Raw genomic sequence first — 19106 nt, 5'->3', positions numbered from 1 at the left:
TTTCTTTTTGATCTCTGAGTCAGATTCTGGCGTGCAGCCTGAGGTACGATGATTGATACATCACAATACTTGCATTATAAGATATAAAGTCACTGCTGTATTATTCTCTTTCACTGAGTAATAATAAACACAGAAAATATGATCAAGCCAGTTCCTAGAATTTGGGGGTCATTCAGCTACAACTGCAAAATAGATATAATCAAGACACCAACACTGGCATCTTTGTATACCCACGTGCACCACATCGTATGGAAGAGATGAATATTATTTCTCTTGAAACATTTTTGATAGAATATTCAATATATAAGTAGATACTTGAACAAAATAGTTATGTAGACATCGATTGTTATTCTCTCAGTTATCTAGTCTCCTGTGGAAAATTTTTAATGACCCCTGCTCTAGATGGAGATGATGGGTTTTGAAAATGGGTTACAGGGAGATGATTCTCTCCTGTCCATCTTGCAGGACCGCTTAAAGCAGGTGCTCAGAATTTGTCTGAGTGTTCAAAAGATAGGAGTGAATGGAGGGAGATTGTGAATAGATGAAAAGATGATTGAGCATAAAGGGATGAACTTGTCTATTCTATGAATTATATTGAGTGGATGAAGAAGTGGACAGGGATTGCCATATAATTGAAATGGTGGGGATAGACTAGCTTTGGCTGCTGTAACTTCCTGTGGAAGTGCAATGTCTTACTGCATTGCCTTTGACCTGAGCATTGTGATTGAAGACAAGTATGACCCTTCTTCCTGAAGGTACTGGAATAGGAGGGATGTAGAATGGGTTTTCATGTGTATGAAGTGGGTTTATGCTTTGACTTGACCACCACCCTTGAAGTACATTTTGCTTAGTGCAATTATTGTTCAATGATTATCCCTGGCTTAATGATGATTGTCGAACTCTATGTATATACCCCTCTATTTTTGCTACCTTCCTTAAATCTTTCATTTACCACCTCTGACTACACCTCTTCTGTGCAATATCGTTCCCAAGGATAAAAGTGTTGAGTGTTGCTGATGAAATACTATAAAAGAAAAGCTAGTATAAATAGTTTTGAGCAGATGAGGAAGGGCGTTGGCCTATGATGAATTGGTGTGGGTTAACCAGTTGTGGCTGTAAGGACCTACTGTGGAAGTGCTGTGCCTTGCTGCATTGTCCTATATCCAAGTGGTGTGATGGGACAGGGATCACCTTATGTCTACAAGGTGGTGATATGATAGGGGTTTTAAATACGTTTTCATGTGCATGAGATGGGTGCGTGCTTTGACTTAGCCACTCCCTGCTTGTATCAAAGACCTTTACCCCATTCATCCACCCCAGTTTTGGTCTTCCTCTTAAGTGCACTCCATCCACTTCAGCTTTCCACCTAAGTCTTCATTTTTACTTGCCATAGTCTTTTCTCATTTGTTCTTACCATATGCCCAAACCACTCCTGCACTCTTAGATGTACAGATGAAATGCATTCAGTATCTACTTTCATTTGAGCACCTGAGGGATGAAGGGTTGGTCTGTCCTCTGCTGCACTGTTATGGTCAAAAGCAGTGCAGCAAGGCTACATCTTCCACAGCATAGGCTGACTGATAACATGTATCCTTCCATTGCCTCATCGTATGTTGACCTCTCCCCTTTCATTTACTCAAAAGCATTATGAAGCAGATGGAGAATATTCCTCTGGATTGCATCATCCCCTCATCCATACTTTTTGAACTCTATGTTCAACAGACATGCTGCTTGCATCCAAGGCCCCCTTCACTCTGTTCACCCACCTTGTTCCCTTTTCCTCGTAAGCTTACACCATCCACTTCTACTTTCCACACTCGTTGCTAGATTTTTCTTTTTGAATCTTCCCATATGACCTTGGCACTCTTTCTATATTCTTTGACCATTTTCTTCCAACCCTTGTTTTCTACTTTACCTCCTCATTTCTCATTCTATCCATTTATGTAACATAAATTTCTCAAATGTGCCATCTCAGAAAGTTTTCTTTTTACTACCCTCATGTTTAAGTCTGCTTCATAAAGCACTGTGGGTATGATCACTCTTTACTAACTTACTCTATTGATTTGTTCCCAAATACCAATTTTTCATAACATTTTAATATTAGTTATGTTGAATGAGGGATATGAAGTTTGAAGTTAGTGATTGATTGTCTCAAACATCAATTGTATGACAATGTTGTTTATTTCAGACTTTCAGGCACCACAACCAAATGCATCAATGCAGGTTCATACAATTATTTGGGCTTCGCTGAAAACGTTGGACCATGCCATGATGATGCTGAAAAAGCCACACAAGAAGTTGGCTTCACCACATCTAGTCCTCATTTAGAATTAGGTTAGTAAACATGGATGTAGATGAATCTATACATAATTCTAATACAAGGGCGATTCCTTATGCCTCTAGAATCGCACTTGCACACATTACCCTTTCACTCTTTCACCCCCATTGATAGATCATATAATGTCCTAAATCCTCCATAACCATCCTCTCAACCTCTCCTGTACCTGGTAGTACTGGCCACTGTCACACTATTTTACTCAGCTCTGTGGGTACCTTGTGGTCTATAGTGGTGTTAATCTTGATTGGTTAACCCCTTCCATATGAAGGTAATAATTACCTTTGTATTGTCACTATTTTACTCATCCGATAGGCATATCTCAATTTTGGAAGGGGTCAATAACTTGTCATGAATGAAAGCTCAGAAATGAACATGTATAGTTCCATAACTACTCGACTTCCCGACCCCCTGTGTCCACTATTCTTGGCATTCATTCCCAATAACACATCCAATCTCTCCTCAGCCATAGTCATTGTGGATCACACCCAAGACTGGGACCAACAATGGGCACTTGTTTGTTATGTTTCACAGAGATGGATGTCAGAGGCTCTGTGCTGCCCATCTTCAAAATTTGTAAACACCCTTACCATCTTAACCTGCAGCTCCAAGGGGAATGATACTTTCTCTTTAGATTTTTATCAATCTTGACTATTTTTCCTCACCATTTTCACCAGGAAAGGGAAGGTGTCAGGAGTGAGGAGAGGATGAGGTAGGGAAGGGGTGGCTCTTCTAGTAATTGAGGAGATAGAGAAGCATGTGCTGAAGTGGAAGGAGGTTTCTGATGCTGATATCTGTGTCATGAGGCATGAGTGAATATACGAGGATGCTGATATTGGCATCCTGATTACATTTATTTTGTAGTTGTAGCTGATTGACCCCTGTATTCTGTGAATAGTTTTGATTGCATTTTCTGTGATTATCAACATTTAGTGTGAAAGTGAAAGAGTATTACAGTTGTAACTTTATATTTGATAATGCACGTATTGTGATGCATCATGCATTGTACATCATGTAGCCTACAATGCGCACAAATATACAACCCATATTGAAGAGGTTAATGTGGATGAAGGTGAAACTGGAAAGGGAGATGTGGGTCTTTGTAAGTGCATATGGGCCTGGTAGTGAGGAGAGAGTAGAGGAAAGGTAGGCTTATTGAATAGATTTGAATGAGTGCATAGAAAGTTTTAGGAGGAATGTCAATGTAGATTGGGAGATCTCAATGCTAGAGTAGGAGATGAACCAGATGGAATGGTTGGGAAGTTTGGAGTGCCAGGTAAAATTCGTACATGCATATACCAACAGTATCCCCCTTACAAGGGAGGTAGCCATAAACAAAGGTATAAAATCCACTCCCGCCCATTCCATCCCCACATATTCCACTCTCATTCACTCCCATCATTCCCTCTATCTTGGCTCCTCCTGGATGACGCATCCCTGCATCTCGCCCACTGTCCTGGGTCAGAAGCAATGTAACAAGACAGGACAATGAGGACATCCACAGCAAGGCCACTTCATTTAATTGGTGACCTCCCTCCATCCCCTCATGCAGAAAAAGAGAAGATGGAGAAATCCCTTTGGGCTGTGTCAAAATATCCTTCACACATACTTCCTCCCCCATTCTCCACCCACTCCCTTCCATGCATCACAGCATCATCTATACACAACCATTCTTTAATTACTCCTATCTTCTGTCTTCTCCCTTCCTTCCTCAACAGACATTCCTCTCGTTCCCAATGCCTCAGTTACTCCATCCATCCATCTCATCCTTGGTCGCCCCTTATGTTCACTCCTTCACCTCTACCTTCCACACCTTTTTATTAATCTTTCTAAACTCATTTTTTTCATGTGTCCAAACCATTCCAATACTCTTTCATCAACCCTATCTCCCAACTCCCTTTCCACCCCCATTCTCCTCGTCTTGTTTCTCACTCTATCTAGCCTAGTAACCCCTACCATACTTGTCAGGCATTTACAACTAGGTGAATACATTTAAACTCTTCCTCTCTCATGTTCCTTGTTTCTGCCCCATACAGTGCTGTCAGCACAATCATTCTACCTTCACCTCTATTCCTCCCTTTCCTGCCACATTCGCACCCAAGTCTCTAAAACTATCCACATCCTCCAGTTTCTCTCCCTTAATACTTCCAGTTTGCTGCCACTTTTTCCCCTTCTACATCTCATCACCTTACTTTGGATCACATGAAGAATCGTCACTCCAGTCTTTGACAGGGTGACAATTTTTCATGTGGGTCCCAGGGTGACAATTCTTCATGTGGGCCATCCCGGGTTTACGATTCTACGGTTGTAAAAGTTGATAATAAACATAACCCTCGTTCAACCTAACCTAACCAAATCAAACCTAACCTAACATAATCTTTATTCCACTGTTGATATTCATCGTAATGGGGTGACAGTTCTTCAGGTGGGATTTCATGGGGTGATGATTCTTCAGGTGGGATTTCATGGGGTGATGATTCTTCAGGTGGGATTTCATGGGGTGATGATTCTTCAGGTGGGATCTCATGGGGTGATGATTCTTCATGTGGGCATTCTGGGGTGACAGTTCTTCATGTGACCCCTTACTTTTACCCATATTTATCTTCAACTTCCTTCTTTCCCACACCTTCCCAAACTCTAGTTCTACTCTATCCTTCACTCCCTTCCACTCCTCTCTCAGCTTCTTATTGTACTACTACTTTCTCATTTAAGCAGTTTATTCTAAGCACCTCTCTACCTTCTGTCCTTTTCCTCATTCTCCACTTTCAACTTACCTTCCACCAAAAAATGATCTGATATTCCTGTATACTCCTCCAGTCCTTTGGCACTCCCCTTTGACACTCATTAAACAACCCCACTATCCAGTCCATTGTTACTGTGGACCCCTGTTTGAGAAATGCTGCTCCAGAGAATTGACAGAATAGACAAGAAGAAATTGCTTGGAGCCACATCATTTTCTCATCCATTCCCAACTACTCTCCACTCACACCTATCTCTTACTCTACCCAGTTTGACAGACATTCCCCCTCACCCTATCCGTCCAACCATCCATCCCATTCTTGGTCTTCCCTCATTTTCACTCCATCCACCTCTATATAAAAGTTACAATGGAGTATTGACTACATGGTAACAAAGTTTAAGTATACATCCAGTTACTAGTACAGTCCAATGTTTCTTTTCAGAGAGGTCTTTGGGTGAGATCAGAAACTGTTATTAATTGCTGTAGGGGTGTGGGCTGCCAGTTAATGAATCTTGAGGCAACAATTATCATCATTATTAACCAAACACACTTCATCTTACAACTGAAACATTGTATTGATTTACCTTCTACAACTTAAACATTTATTTTGTCTTCATGTAAAGGCAGGTTGGTTATATGTATTTGAATACTTAGAACAGATTTTACTTTCAGGGACCATGCAGTGTCACTTGGAATTGAATGATCTTGTTGCCAAGTTCCTTGGGGTAGAGGATGCTTTGACATTTGGTATGGGGTTTGCCACCAATGTCCTTAATCTACCATCACTTCTGGACAAACATTGTTGTGTATTCTCGGATGAATTTAACCATGCCTCACTGATCCTTGGATTGCGTCTATCTGGAGCAACTGTTAAGGTAAATCTTCTTAAAAATTAGACATGTTTGTGTTTCTTCCTGCATAAAGTCAGTTCCTTGTAAGGGTGGAAAAAAACACTTGGTATATAAATAGGTGACCCAGGGCAGTGGGCAGGAGATGGGGGCTACCCATCATCCAAGAGGAGCTAAGATGAGATGGGGGGTGGATGGGAGGGGAATGAGTGGGAGTAGGTGTGTATCTTTTGACTGGCTACCTCTCTTATAAGGGGGAAAAAGCCTTTGTTATATAGATCTTTCTATATACCAAGAGCCTTTCCCCCTTATAAGGGAGGTAGCCAAGTCAAAGGCACATACCTACTCCCAACCATTCCACTCCCATCCACCAGCCTTCCCCCCAAATCACATCTTAGCTCCTCATGGATGTCAGGTCATCCCTGTATCCCCCCCCCCCCACTGCCCTGGGTCAGAAGCAATGTAGCAAGACACAGTACATTCTTAGCAGGGCCACTTCATTTAATAGGTATCCCCCCACCCCCCATCTGTCCCCTCATGCAGAAAAAGAGAAAATGGGGAGACATACCTTTGTGCTGTGTCAACATATCGTTCACATGTAAGTACCCCCTTCTCCACCATCCCCTGCCCCTCCCTTGCATAACTGTATTATCTATGCACAGTCACTCTCCACTCATCCCTATCTCTTGCCTTCTCCCCTGGTCTACACCCCTTTCACCCCATCCATCCATCTCATCCTCAGTCATCATGTCAAGTTCACTTCCTCCACCTCTGCTTTTCACGCCTCTTTCACTAATCTTTGTTCACTCATTCTTTCCATGTTTCTAAACCATTATAATAATCTTTCATCAGCCCTATCTGCCATCTCCTTTTCCACCCCTGCTCTCCTCCTCACCTCATTTCTCACTCTATCCAACCTAGTAACCCTGACCATACTTCTCAGACATTTCATCTCAAACACATTTACACTTTTCCTCTGTGCTTCTCTTAAATTCTAAGTCTCTGCCCTGTACAATGCCATCGTCACAATCACCCCTTTGTACAATCTCCTTTGCATCCATTCCCAAATATCTATTTCTCATGACTTTAATCCCCCAAGGCATTTACTTGCTTTTCTCTGTCTACTGCTTACTTCCACTCCCTTTCCTGACACATGCAACCCCAAATATCTAAAGCTAACCACTACCTCCAGCCTATCTCCTTGTATACATACTTCTAGCTCACTGCCATCCTCTACCTTTGAGCATCTCGCCACCTTGCTTTTACCCACATTTAACTTTCTCCTTTTACTTACCTTCCCAAACTGTCACTAACTTCCATAATCCCTCCTGATCTTGGCACAAGCAGTGTTGTCAGCAAACACCAACTGACTTGATCCCACTTTTCTCCATTTTCTTTCACCATCTCCAGTTCCCTGCCCATTACCCTTGCCTTTACATCCTGTACCACCCCATCCATGTACACATTTAACAGCCATGGCAACATGACACATCCCTGACACAGTCCCACCTTTACCTCAGACCACTCACTTCTTCCATTTCCCATTCTAACATAGGCTCTGCTAATCTCGTAAAAACTTGACTGCCCTTAACAGCTTTCCCCCCAATTCCATGCATCTCCAAAACCTCCCACAGTGCCGACCTGTCTACCCTGTCAAAAGCCTTTTCCATATCCATAAAGGCACCAAAAAACATCCTTACATTTTCCTAAAGCTCTCTCACATATCTGCCTTACCACAACAATTTGATCCATGCAACCCCTACCTTTTCTAAACCCACACTGTTCCTCACCAATTACTCCTCTGTTCCTCTCCTAATCCTCTCGGTTAACCACTTCGGTACGGGACTTAAATCTCGCGGGCAGCAGCCAATGCCAGCCGTATGACATGTCGTAATAATACTCGCATCATAAAATATAGTCACCGCTTATATCGATCGTTCTCTCTTTCACCCGCGAATTTTGAAAACCACAGAGAATGGGATTCAGGGCGCATTTGGGAGAATGTAAAAACACAGGGGCGACTACAATAAATATAATCAAGACGCCGATATGGCAGCGTCGCGAATCCACTTGCTCCTCATGACGCCTACGTGTGCGGCACCGTATGGAAGGGGTTAACACCTTTCTCAACTACACTCAACAAACTGATCCCTCTTAAATTATTACACTCATTTGTCCCCTTTTACCTTGTAAAGTGGAACTATACAGGCACTTCTCCAGTCCTTTGGTACTCTACCCTCCCTTAGACATGTATTAAACAACCTTTAAACAACCTCATTATCCAGTCCACTATTACTACCTCCCTTCTTCAGATGCTCTGCATGACACCTATCTAACCCAGGTGCCTTACCTGTTGTCATAATTTTCAGAGCTACATGCACCGCAACTTTCCTTATTTTTCCTCCATTTTTCTCTCCCATCACCATTTTCTTAGTGCCTCCCATTGCTACCACCAGTCCCTCCCTATCCTCCACATTCAACAGCTCTCTTAAATACTCCACCCATCTTCACCTTACCGCCTCCTCTTCCATTAAGATTTGTCCCTCTGCACCTTTTATATTTTCTTCCCTACTTGATTCACCTCCCTTTCCTCTCTTGATTTACTTCCAAAACATCTTTTTATAGTTTTCAAAATTTTCTGTCAAACTCCTCCTCATTTTACATCTTTCCTTTTTGCCTTCTTTATCTTTTATTTTGCCTGTCTTCTTTTTTCTTTATACATGTACCACTCATTCCATCCCCCCTTATACTCCACTCCCATCCACCCCCTTCCCTCTCTCTTATCTTGGCTCCTCCTGGATGACAGGGCATCCCTGCATCTCACCCACTGTCCAGGGTGAGGCTTAGTATTTGTAGAAATAGTTCTTTGACAGATGTTTTTTTTTTTTTTTTTTCAGGTTTTCCGCCACAACGACATGAAGGATCTTGACCGCAAAGTACGAGAAGCTATCATTTATGGACACCCCAGGACTCGCCGACCATGGAAGAAAATCCTTGTTGTAGTAGAAGGAATTTATTCTATGGAAGGGTCTATTTGTGATTTACCAGGACTTCTGGAAGTCAAGCGTAAATACAAAGTAAGTGGCTTGTGTGTTTTACTTTAAATTAAGGAGTCTTAACATAAATTCATCAACTTTGGGATTAGCCTTCTTAGTCTAATTTTCTTTTGTCATAACACTTCTGCATTGAAGGATTGGTGGGATTAGAATTGTGTGCCAATTGTTTTAATGTACTGCTCAATGGAGAGGATTATGGTTTCTAAGTACAGTACTTGACATAGGTTTAGTCTGCCTAGTTGAAAAACAGAAAATGCACCAACATTATCAAATAAATATTAATAAAAAATAGAAAATGTAATAACTGGTTATTTCACTTGCCATTAATATTTAGTGGGATGCCCTTTCTGCTTGATAACCTCCTGCAGGCATTTTGGGACATAGGGCAAGGTTATGAAGTATATCCTATGGTATCCTTGCCTGAGATTTCTGGATCTCCTGCAGCTTGGGTATGATAGAAATGTCTCTCCCCTGTAAATCATGTTTCACTATCTCCCACAAATTTTCAATTGGATTTATGTCTGGGCTATTACCAGGCCAGTCTCTGATCTCAATTTGCGTAATCATCCAACCATTCATTGATTTGGCCTTGTGTGTGTGTTGCTGAAATATGGCCATCTGCATATCATCAAGTGCAGGGAGTACAACAGTTTCCCCCCATTACTATGTAAACCCCTTTTCCACTGTCCAAGTGGCGGATCTATGTTTAGGCAATGTCCAGGATCACTGTGGGAAATTGGAGTGTTTAATCTTTGAAGAGTATGCTAAGATAAAAGGTAAATTTTGTAAGGTAGCCAGCCAATAGCCATACTGGGCCATATACAGTATCTATACTTGTTGCAGGCTTGCAGCATCTGACAGTGACTTTATATGGTCAATTACTTGTTTATTTTTATACTCTGTCTAATGCCTGTTTGAATAAGATAGATGCACATATGTGGAGGGATGAATAACATATTTGCACCTGTTTTTATATAGTAAATATTTAATATCTGAACAAATTTGGACGAGAAAAAAAAATAAAAAATTTTTTTTATAAAAAAATGTATTTTTTTTTTTTCATCACAATTAACATAACATAATTGGATCACAAGCCCTCTGCTGAATAAATAAAAATAATTTATTCAATAATAGGGTTATAACATAACTTATAAGTATACAAGTTTTGGTTAGTTTGTCACTGCACTCAACACCACTCACAGCTTGAAGCTGGTTATTAGTCTACCATTGACCACTATGTGAACGGATTCCTATGTTCTCTCTCTCTCCTCTGCAATGTATATTAATTGTATTACTTGTCAAATAAGATTGATAGATGTCATTAGTAAGTCAAGAAAAATGTGTCGTCTGCTACACCATTTTGAGTATTTCATTGTCACATTTTTTAAGGTAGTTACTATTAAGCAAAAAAAAAAAAAAAAAGAAAGAAAGAAAAAAAAAAGCATGTAAATGAACAGATACGAAAATGTAATAAAAAAGAATACTGGGCGAGTTGCTATTCTTGTCCAAAACATTTTTAAAACTGTGCCAAAACTAAGTGGGGCAACCGTACATTGTAAAACAAATAAAACGCATCAAAACATGAAACCACAGATAATGGAAGTGCCCTAACACCATAGAAAACCTTAAGTGAGGGGTATACTGATTTATTTGATATTCTAACATAGATAAATTATTGTAATATGGTTATTTTCCTGGCGGAGTTATTTTAAAGCAAAAAAAAAAAAAAAATTTTTTTTTGCAAGAAAAAAAAAAAAGTAAAAAAAAAAAAAAGCACATATTTTTTTTTTTTTTTTTTTTTTCTTTTTTTGAGCTGCATCTCTAGTCTTGACATCCCTTCTCGAGAAAGGATGAAGTTTGCGGACTAGTCTCATTATTTTTTATCTGCTAGAGATGTGACATTAATTCATTTCTCATTACTGAGCATCTATAGAAGTGAGGCAATGGTAGCACATGTAAATAACATTTTGTCACCCATATTCATCATTTTAATGGACTGCGTATATTAATGGTTTAAATTCTATACTTTTACAGACTTACCTGTATATAGATGAAGCTCACAGCATTGGTGCCTTAGGTGATCATGGTAGAGGTGTGGTTGACTATTATGGCTGTGATCCTCGGGAGGTAGATATCCTCATGGGAACATTCACCAAGAGCTTTGGAGCAGCAGGTGGATACATAGCTGGATCCAAGGTAATTAAATTTTGGCTGGGAAAAGTGCTGAGGTGGGAGGGGTGGTGGTTGTTGTCACCTTTCCCTAGGCTGTCTGGCCAAGCAGTCCTGTCTTCTTGGGAACCGGTTCTTCCCACAGATCCCTTATAAGAGTATATGTTGTGTTGATGGCATGCATACTTGTGTACAGTGCAGTCTTTCATAATGTGTTGAATAGTATGGGGTAAAGTGTTACATCCTGGACATCTGTGGTAACATAGAAGGGCTGTATGGTACCCACACTGCAGCATGGCCAGGTGGATTCAGAGGGACATACCAGGGGTCAGGCATGTAGCATTGTGTTGTCTTTCAGTCTGTTAATGGAGCAGTGAGTGATGCAGCTATGGATATGTTTCTGGAGGCAGGTTTATGGTGGTTATAGAGGAAGAGAGGAAAGTATACGTGTATGATATAGGTATTTGGTTGTTTTGATGTTTCTTGGCATGTGTGGGTGTTCTGCCATGCAGTGTAGTGGGTGGGCTGTGTTTGTTGGAGGCTGCAGTAAGTGTTTGTGTGCCTCTTGTATCAAGGTGATCCATGACAATGAAGTTTTGTTTCATGGGGTAAATGGTCTGTAGGTGTTGTATTTGTACGACCTGTAATAGTGTTTAGGACGGGACCTAGTTGTATTGTACGAGAAGAGAACTATGCTCTTAGTGACCCGTGTGTGCATGCTGGACATCAAAGGGTTGACAATAGCTGTCCAGTTAGTTAGAAGTTTGGTTGGGGCTATTTTGTGTCTATTTGTAGTGAACCAGGTGTTGAGTGTGCTAAGGTATGGTTCTAGTATTTCTGCAGCTTTATCTGCATTAAAGTGTGTGCATGTAATTATTATGTCATCTGCCAAAGGATAGATTTGTATTTTTGAGGTGTGGGGGTGAAGGTATATCACGCGTGTATAGATTAAAGGGTGTGGGGAATAAAACTGAGCCCTGTGGTACTTCGTTATTAGATTTTCTGGTGTGTGATGATTGGCCTTTATATGACACATAGACATTTCCACCTGCCAGATAATTGGCCAGCCATCTTTTGGTATTATTGTGCATGTTTGTGATATATATTTTGTTTGTGAGATTGTGATGGAGGATGTCATCGAAAGCTTTACTAATGTCTAGTGTTTTCAGAAGTATTCTGTGTGGGGGGTTATCTGAAGTGGTGCATTCAAAAACTCTTGTGTGAGTGAGCTTTATCAGAAGTGTGTTTGTGGAGTGTAGTGGTCTAAAGCCATGTTGTGATTCAGCAAGGGGGTATGTGGTGTGACAAGTATGAGGTGTTTTATGATGTTGGAAGGGCTACAGAGAAATGTGATTGGGTGGTGTGATGCTGGAACTATTGGGTCTTTGTTGGGTTTGGAGATTGTGATGATTTTCCCATGCTTCCAGATGTCTGGTATATTGTTGTGGGAACAGCTGTAGTTTGCAATTTTGGTGAGTGCATGTATGCTATGTGGTCCAAGGTGTTTTAGGTGGATGTAACTTATGTTGTCAGGGCCACAGGCAGATGAGTACTTGAGGTTATAAATTAAATGCTAAGTCAAGTTGTCTATGAAGGGTGTGTAGTCTGCATCTGTGGGGAAGTCTTTCTTACGTCGAATGACACATCAGTTGTCAGGGTAAGGGGTGAGATGGTTTGTGTGTGCAAAATGATATTTGAGTATGTTTGCTTGTTGTTGCCTGTTTGAGGGTAAGTTGACTGTTGTTATTGTCATTCCCTAGATGTCTGGCCAGGAGTCCTGTCTCCCTGAGGAATGCCACAGCTGGAATGGTATTTTCCAACAAATCCTTGATAGAGTGTATATTGTGTTGTTTGTGTGTGTAACTGTGTACAATGCAGTATTCCATAATATGTTGTATGGTATGGGGTGAAGTGTTGCATCCTAAACAGTTCATCTACAATGTGGTCATTCAACTTCTGGTAGCTTAGTTGACTGTTGTGGTTATTGCAGCATGAGAGTGTATTGTGTTACTGTGCATAGTGTAATGCTGTTGAATGTCTTGTACATTTTTTTGGCGTTTGTTTCATGATTGTGTTGACAAATGTTTGCCCCCTTTTTTTTTTTTTTCATGTATTTTGTTGTTGAACTCAAGTGTTCAGTGCTTGTATTTGGTCTGGTATTTTCTGAAGGATAGGTGTGCGGGTGTCGTGTATTGCATTATTTGAAGAGGCCTTGGATTTCTGGTGTGAAGTTTGGGTTATGTGATTTTCTGTTGCCTTTGAGGGTGTACTTCTTTTCTGTATTTTGTATGGTTGTATTGAATTTGTGCAAAGCAGCTTCTGTGTCTGTGATTGGTGTACTATTTTGTGTCTCAAATTGTTGTTCAGTCTCTTCAGTGAAAGTGTCCCAGTTTTCTTTCTTGTCATTTGTGTGCAAGTATTTGTGTTTCATGTTTTGGTGATGGTGATGATTAGAAGGTGCTTGGATCCAAGGGCTTTAGCTACTTTCCATGAAGTTCTTAGGGCTAGACAGGGGAAACAGAAAATAAAGTTAGGAGAGGAGGGGGTGTAGAGAGCTTGATGGGGGATGTATGTGTGTGATTATGGGTGTTGTTCATGGTGGTCAGTTCGGTTGTCTGCAGATCAAACCCTCTGTGTGTTGGGGTTGTTGACATACCAGGCCGATGACTTGGCGTTAAAGTCACCACTTAGGATAAGGTTGGGGATGGTGGCAAATTGGTTTAGGTCAGGCCAGAAGTTTGGAGTTGTGGGGGATGATGGGAGGGTGGATGTATGCATTAACTATTGTAATTGTGGATTTGTTGCCTGATTGGAATTGGATTTATTGGGTTTCAGTGGTGATGTCTATGGTAGGGAAGAGGGTTTTGGTGGTGGCAGTTGTGTTCTTGAAGTAGATGGAGTGATGGATCAGGGTGTTAAGTCCACTGCTGTTGCCATGTTTTTTGTATGATGGCAACGTGTATGTTGTGTTGTTTGAAGAAGTGTTCGACTTCATCCTTTTTCTGTTGATGCCATCCAATTTGTGTTGTAAGATGTTGATGTTGTAGGTTCTGTACCTGTTGTAGGTTTCTGTATGGGGTTGGGGCACAGGCTGGGGAGGATTGTGATCAGGGTCAGAAGGAGGAAGAGAAGTGTTTGGGGAGGAGGGGGGAGGGCGGTGCAGAAAGAATGTGGAGATGCATTGTTGTAAAAAGGGTTGTTGTACTCACCTGGGTAACCAAAACTGTTCCTAGGGACTGGTGCCACCTGCATAAGAGTGTGTGGCAGGGTTGTGCTGTGGCTGTGTGGCCCCCAACTTGTGGGCTTGGGAGGTGGTCTCATGATGCATATGCTGCCACACCAGGACCTGATGGCTGACTATGGGTGTTGTTCATGATGGTCAATGAGTCTAGTTGTGTCTGCAGAACAAACCCTCTGTCCATGGCGGAGGGGGGAGGGTCATTATGTGTGAATGAGATTTTGATGCAGCCCAAGGAATTTCTCCCAAGATCTATTTTCCACATGAGGGGATCGAGGGGGGGGGGGTGCTGATTAAGTAAACCTGCCTTGCTGTGGTACTGTCTTGCTTCATTGCTTCTGATCCAGGACAATGAATGGGAGACAGGGATGACCCTTCATCCATGAGGAGCTAAGATGAAAAGGAGGAAAGGGGAGTGGATGGGAGTGGAATGGGCAGGAGTGTGTACATTCCTTTTGACTTGGCCACCTTCTTTATAAGGGAGAAAAAGTCCCTTGTATGTAGATAGATATTGATAGATAGCAACTGATTTGTTATAATGAATGTTGTTTTATTATTATACATTGTAGATATCTGAAAAAAAAGTTTTAACATTGCATTACAGGATCTTATAAACCATCTGAGAGTAACAAGTCATGCCCAGTGCTATGCTGCCTCCATGTCTCCTCCAGTGGCACGACAGATTTTGACGTCAATGGAAATCATTATGGGGAAGGATGGCAACAAGGAAGGTATGACGTTTCACATGCTCATCACCTCTGTGATGAAGCTCTCCTTCTTCTCTTCCTCTACCTCCTCCCCTTCGCTTTCCTTCACCAACTCTTTCTACTCCTCCTTATTATCATCATCATCATCTCCTCCTCCCCCTCCTCTTCCTTCTTCTTCTTCTTCTCTCCTCCTTCTTCACCACCTCTCCTCTCCTTTCCTCTCCCTCTTTTCTTAGGAACAATGATGGGGACCTGCTAATGGTGGTCTTATAGAATGCACTTCTGAGAGAAGCCTCATCTTGCCTGTCTTCAATACCTGTCCACACACTCTTCCCCTTCTTTTGGAGGTCAAACCCCAAAGTTGTATTTCACATAAAGAGAGCTGACAAGTGGGAGTGCTCACCTTTTGCTATTAGCTAATGAAGACAGAAACAGTCCCACATTAATGCATCTGAAAACAGCAATGTTTCCTCCCAGTGATATCTAGGAAAGGCCTAAGGACTGTTGCCAGCCATTGTGGGGCTATGGGTTCCTAGTAAGTGAAAATTGAGGCAACAGTTATCATTACCCTCTTCCCTTTCCCTTCTCTCTTCTGCTCCCACATCTCTTCCCCACTCACCTTGTCCTACCCATCCACCATATTCTCACTCCACTTCTTCCCTTCACATTTTTCTTCTTCAGCCTGGTCTTCTTTTCATGAGCCCATTCTTTACAAATGCCCGCTTATCTATGCCATTCTGCCCTCCCCTAATCCTGCCTACACCTTATCCCTCTCCTTCCCCTTCTTCCTTCCCCTCCCCTTCTTCCTTCCCCTCCCCCTTCTTCCTTCCCCTCCCCCTTCTTCCTTCCCCTTCTTCCTTCCCCTCCCCCTTCTTCCTTCCCCTCCCCCTTCTCCCTTCCCCTCCCCCTTCTCCCTTCCCCTCCCCCTTCTCCCTTCCCCTCCCCCTTCTTCCTTCCCCTCCCCTTCTCCCTTCCCCTCCCCCTTCTTCCTTCCCCTCCCCCTTCTTCCCCTCCCCTTCTTCCTTCCCCTCCCCCTTCTTCCTTCCTCTCCCTTTCTTCCCTCCTCTCCCTTTCTTCCCTCCTCTTCCTCCCTTCTTCCCTCCCCTTCCTCCCTTCTTCCCTCCCCTTTTTCCACCCCCTTCTTCTTCTTCCCTCCTCTTCCTCCCTTCTTCCCTCCCCTCTTTCCACCCCCTTCTCCTTCTTCCATCCCATCCCCTTTTTCCATCCCTTTCCCTTTCTTCCTTCCCCTCCCATTCATCCATCACCTCCCATCCCCCTTTCTCTCTCTCCTTCTCTCCACCTCTCTCCCCCTTCTCTCTCTCCCTCCCCCTTCTCTCTCTCCCTCTCTCTCTCCCTCTCTCTCTCTCTCTCTCTCTCTCTCTCTCTCTCTCTCTCTCTCTCTCTCTCTCTCTCTCTCTCTCTCTCTCTCTCTCTCTCTCTCTCTCTCTCTCTCTCTCTCTCTCTCTCTCTCTCTCTCTCTCTCTCTCTCTCTCTCTCTCTCTCTCTCTCTCTCTCTCCCCCTCTCTCCCACTCTCTCCCTCTCCCTCTCCCCCCTTCTCTCTCCCTCCTGTCTCTCTCTCCCCTTCATCTTATTCTAATTCTTCTTCAACCCCCCCCTCTCCATCTCACTCTCTCACTCTCATATCCCCCCCTCCCCCATCATCTTTGCCTCTTGTCTCTCAACTATATCACATTGCCTTTCTTCTTCATCATATTCTTTTCCCCTCTTTGTTTCATTATCATTCTCATTCTTTTTTTGATATCCTTTTTTTCATTCTCATTCTCATTCTTTTTTTGATATCCTTTTTTTGTTTTTCATTTATTCTATGCTTTGTAATAAATGGTATCCAAGGTGTACAGTAAACTCACAGGTTGTAATGATATGGCAGAAATGATGATTTGGTTTAATGTCATGAATCCCCCTCTATCAAGAAGCTAGGATGGTACCCCTTACAGAAGACTTGGTAACGTTGAATTTAATGAACTGTGCCCCTGTTATATAGAAAGTATGTGTGTGTTTTGGCTTTGTGTGGGAGCAAGGCTTAAAGGGGAGAAGGCTGTTTTGGGCGGGATACAGGGATGACCCATCATCCATGAGGAGCTAAGATGAGAGGGAGAAAAGGGTGTTGGATGGGAGTGGAATGGGTGGGCATGAGTAAATGCCTTTTGACTTGGTTACCTCCCTTGTGATGATGATGATATGGTTTAACGTCACACACACTCCCCCCCCCCCCTATCGGGAGGCTAGGACGGTGCCCCTCACAGAGGGCTTGCTACCTCCCTTGTAAACAGGGAAAAAGCCCTTGATGTATAGATAGATAGATAGGGAATGGAGGAATAGGGTTGTAGGTAAGTTTTAGAGAAAGGAAAGCAATTAATAATGTCTTGGAGGAATGAAAATTTCAGAGGATGAATGCAAAGAGAATGTACAAAGGTGTGATTGAGCCCATGTCACTGTATGAGTCAGACTTGAATTTTAAGAGAGGCTGAAATGTGGAGCCTGTATGTGTTTGAGATGGAGTGTTTAAGAAGCATGGTGGGAGTTGGGAGTTACAAGGATTGATAAAGTTAGAAATGAGCTGAGCAGAGAGCTGAAAGATAGGACTGATCAAAGAATATTGGAATGGTTTGGGCATACGGAAAGAATGAGTGAAGAAAAACTAGCAAAAAGAGTGCAGAAGGCAGAGATGGATGCAGTAAACTTGAGGGAAAGACTGAGAATGGAATAAATGGATGAAGAAGGTCTTCTGAGCAGGGGAGAGGGCAAGAGATTGGTGTGAGGTGAAAGTGGTTGTGAATGGATGACAAAATGAAACAGTTTGAAGGGATTTCTTTTTTGTAGGCTTAGTAATTTTGGAATGGATGAGGTGGGGAGGGACATCATGTAATGAAGTGGTAGAGATGAACTAGCTTGAGCTGGGGAAGTGTTGTATATTGCTGCATTGGTTCTGACTGGATGTTAGATGGGTCTAGTATAGGTGAAGGGTAGGGTATACTTTGGCTGGCCACCCCCCCATAAAGGGGAAAGTGCCTTTTGGTATGTGCATACATGTTTGTGTATATGTATGTGTGTATGTAATTACCATTAGAGTTTCTCCAGAGTAAAGGTTCTCATTGGTATGAGAGAGATGGGGATTGTGGGAATATACTGTAGTAAATGCTGTGACAGGTAAATTGGTAACCATTCTGGTGTGCCCCAGAAATGAAGTCTGTAAGGCATACTGTCATTGCTAATGCTCCCTCCCAGGCATCACACAACTCTCAGAAATGCCTTGTCTATCTACAATCTGTGATGATGTCTCTGATTTGTCCCTGTTTTGTGATAGTGCCACTAATCTTTGCAACTCATTTTTGAACATGGGAAAGTGGTTAGATACTGAAGTCACTGGCAGAGAAAGAAAATAGAAAAATAATTGCAAAGTTGAACAAGTTTCATTTTGTAGATGTATTCAAGAAGCTTGAAGTTTTAAATTAGTTTATGGAATCTATGACCTGGTCTGATCAGTTTAAATTGAATTGTTGCTTTCTGTTTTGCATTTGTAAGTTATCAAATGAAGGCACGAAAGCTGTGATGAGGATGACTTGAGAAATATTGCTGTCTGTAATCGGTAAAGATGTTAATATTTTTACCAAAGATATTGTTTCATTGCTTGTGGGTTTACTGTAGCAGATGCCTTTTCTGTTGTTATTATGGTTATCTTTATTATTATTATTGTTATTTTCCCCCTTTCCTTTTCACATGGTGTGAATGTATATATATATATATATACATATATATGCAAACATTGTACAGACCAGGAATTCATTTCAGCAAAAGCAATGTGAATAATTATTGAACTATATCTTATTGTGTATTGCTCGCAGCTTTACTATATATAATATTCAGGAGTCACCTATCCCTAACACTTCATGCTGCCTTTCCTTCAGAACAATCTTATTTTGCATAATTTTTTCTCTCATTTTAAAAGGTTCATCCCCGGATCTGATGCTTGTTTTAGGTATTCAGCTGTATT

General features: G+C 41.9%; 1 protein-coding gene across 2 annotated transcripts in view; it reads left to right on the top strand.

Annotated features, from left to right (window-relative positions):
* lace (serine palmitoyltransferase long chain base subunit) overlaps window positions 1–19106 on the top strand; it is a 79801-nt gene that overhangs the window by 24206 nt on the left and 36489 nt on the right. For both annotated transcript variants that reach the window (XM_076187082.1, XM_076187083.1), the window contains exons 5-9: window positions 2189–2334; window positions 5748–5950; window positions 8821–9000; window positions 11014–11175; window positions 14991–15117. In XM_076187082.1, the coding sequence (XP_076043197.1) occupies window positions 2189–2334; window positions 5748–5950; window positions 8821–9000; window positions 11014–11175; window positions 14991–15117 (818 nt within the window). The remainder of the gene's footprint in view (window positions 1–2188; window positions 2335–5747; window positions 5951–8820; window positions 9001–11013; window positions 11176–14990; window positions 15118–19106) is intronic.

Source organism: Oratosquilla oratoria, chromosome 6, assembly GCF_046742065.1.
Source record: "Oratosquilla oratoria isolate Oo_2021 chromosome 6, ASM4674206v1, whole genome shotgun sequence".
In the NCBI taxonomy this organism is placed as follows: Eukaryota; Metazoa; Arthropoda; class Malacostraca; order Stomatopoda; family Squillidae; genus Oratosquilla; species Oratosquilla oratoria.
Note: the sequence above shows the minus strand (reverse complement) of the source record. Positions and strands in the feature narration are given on the sequence as shown.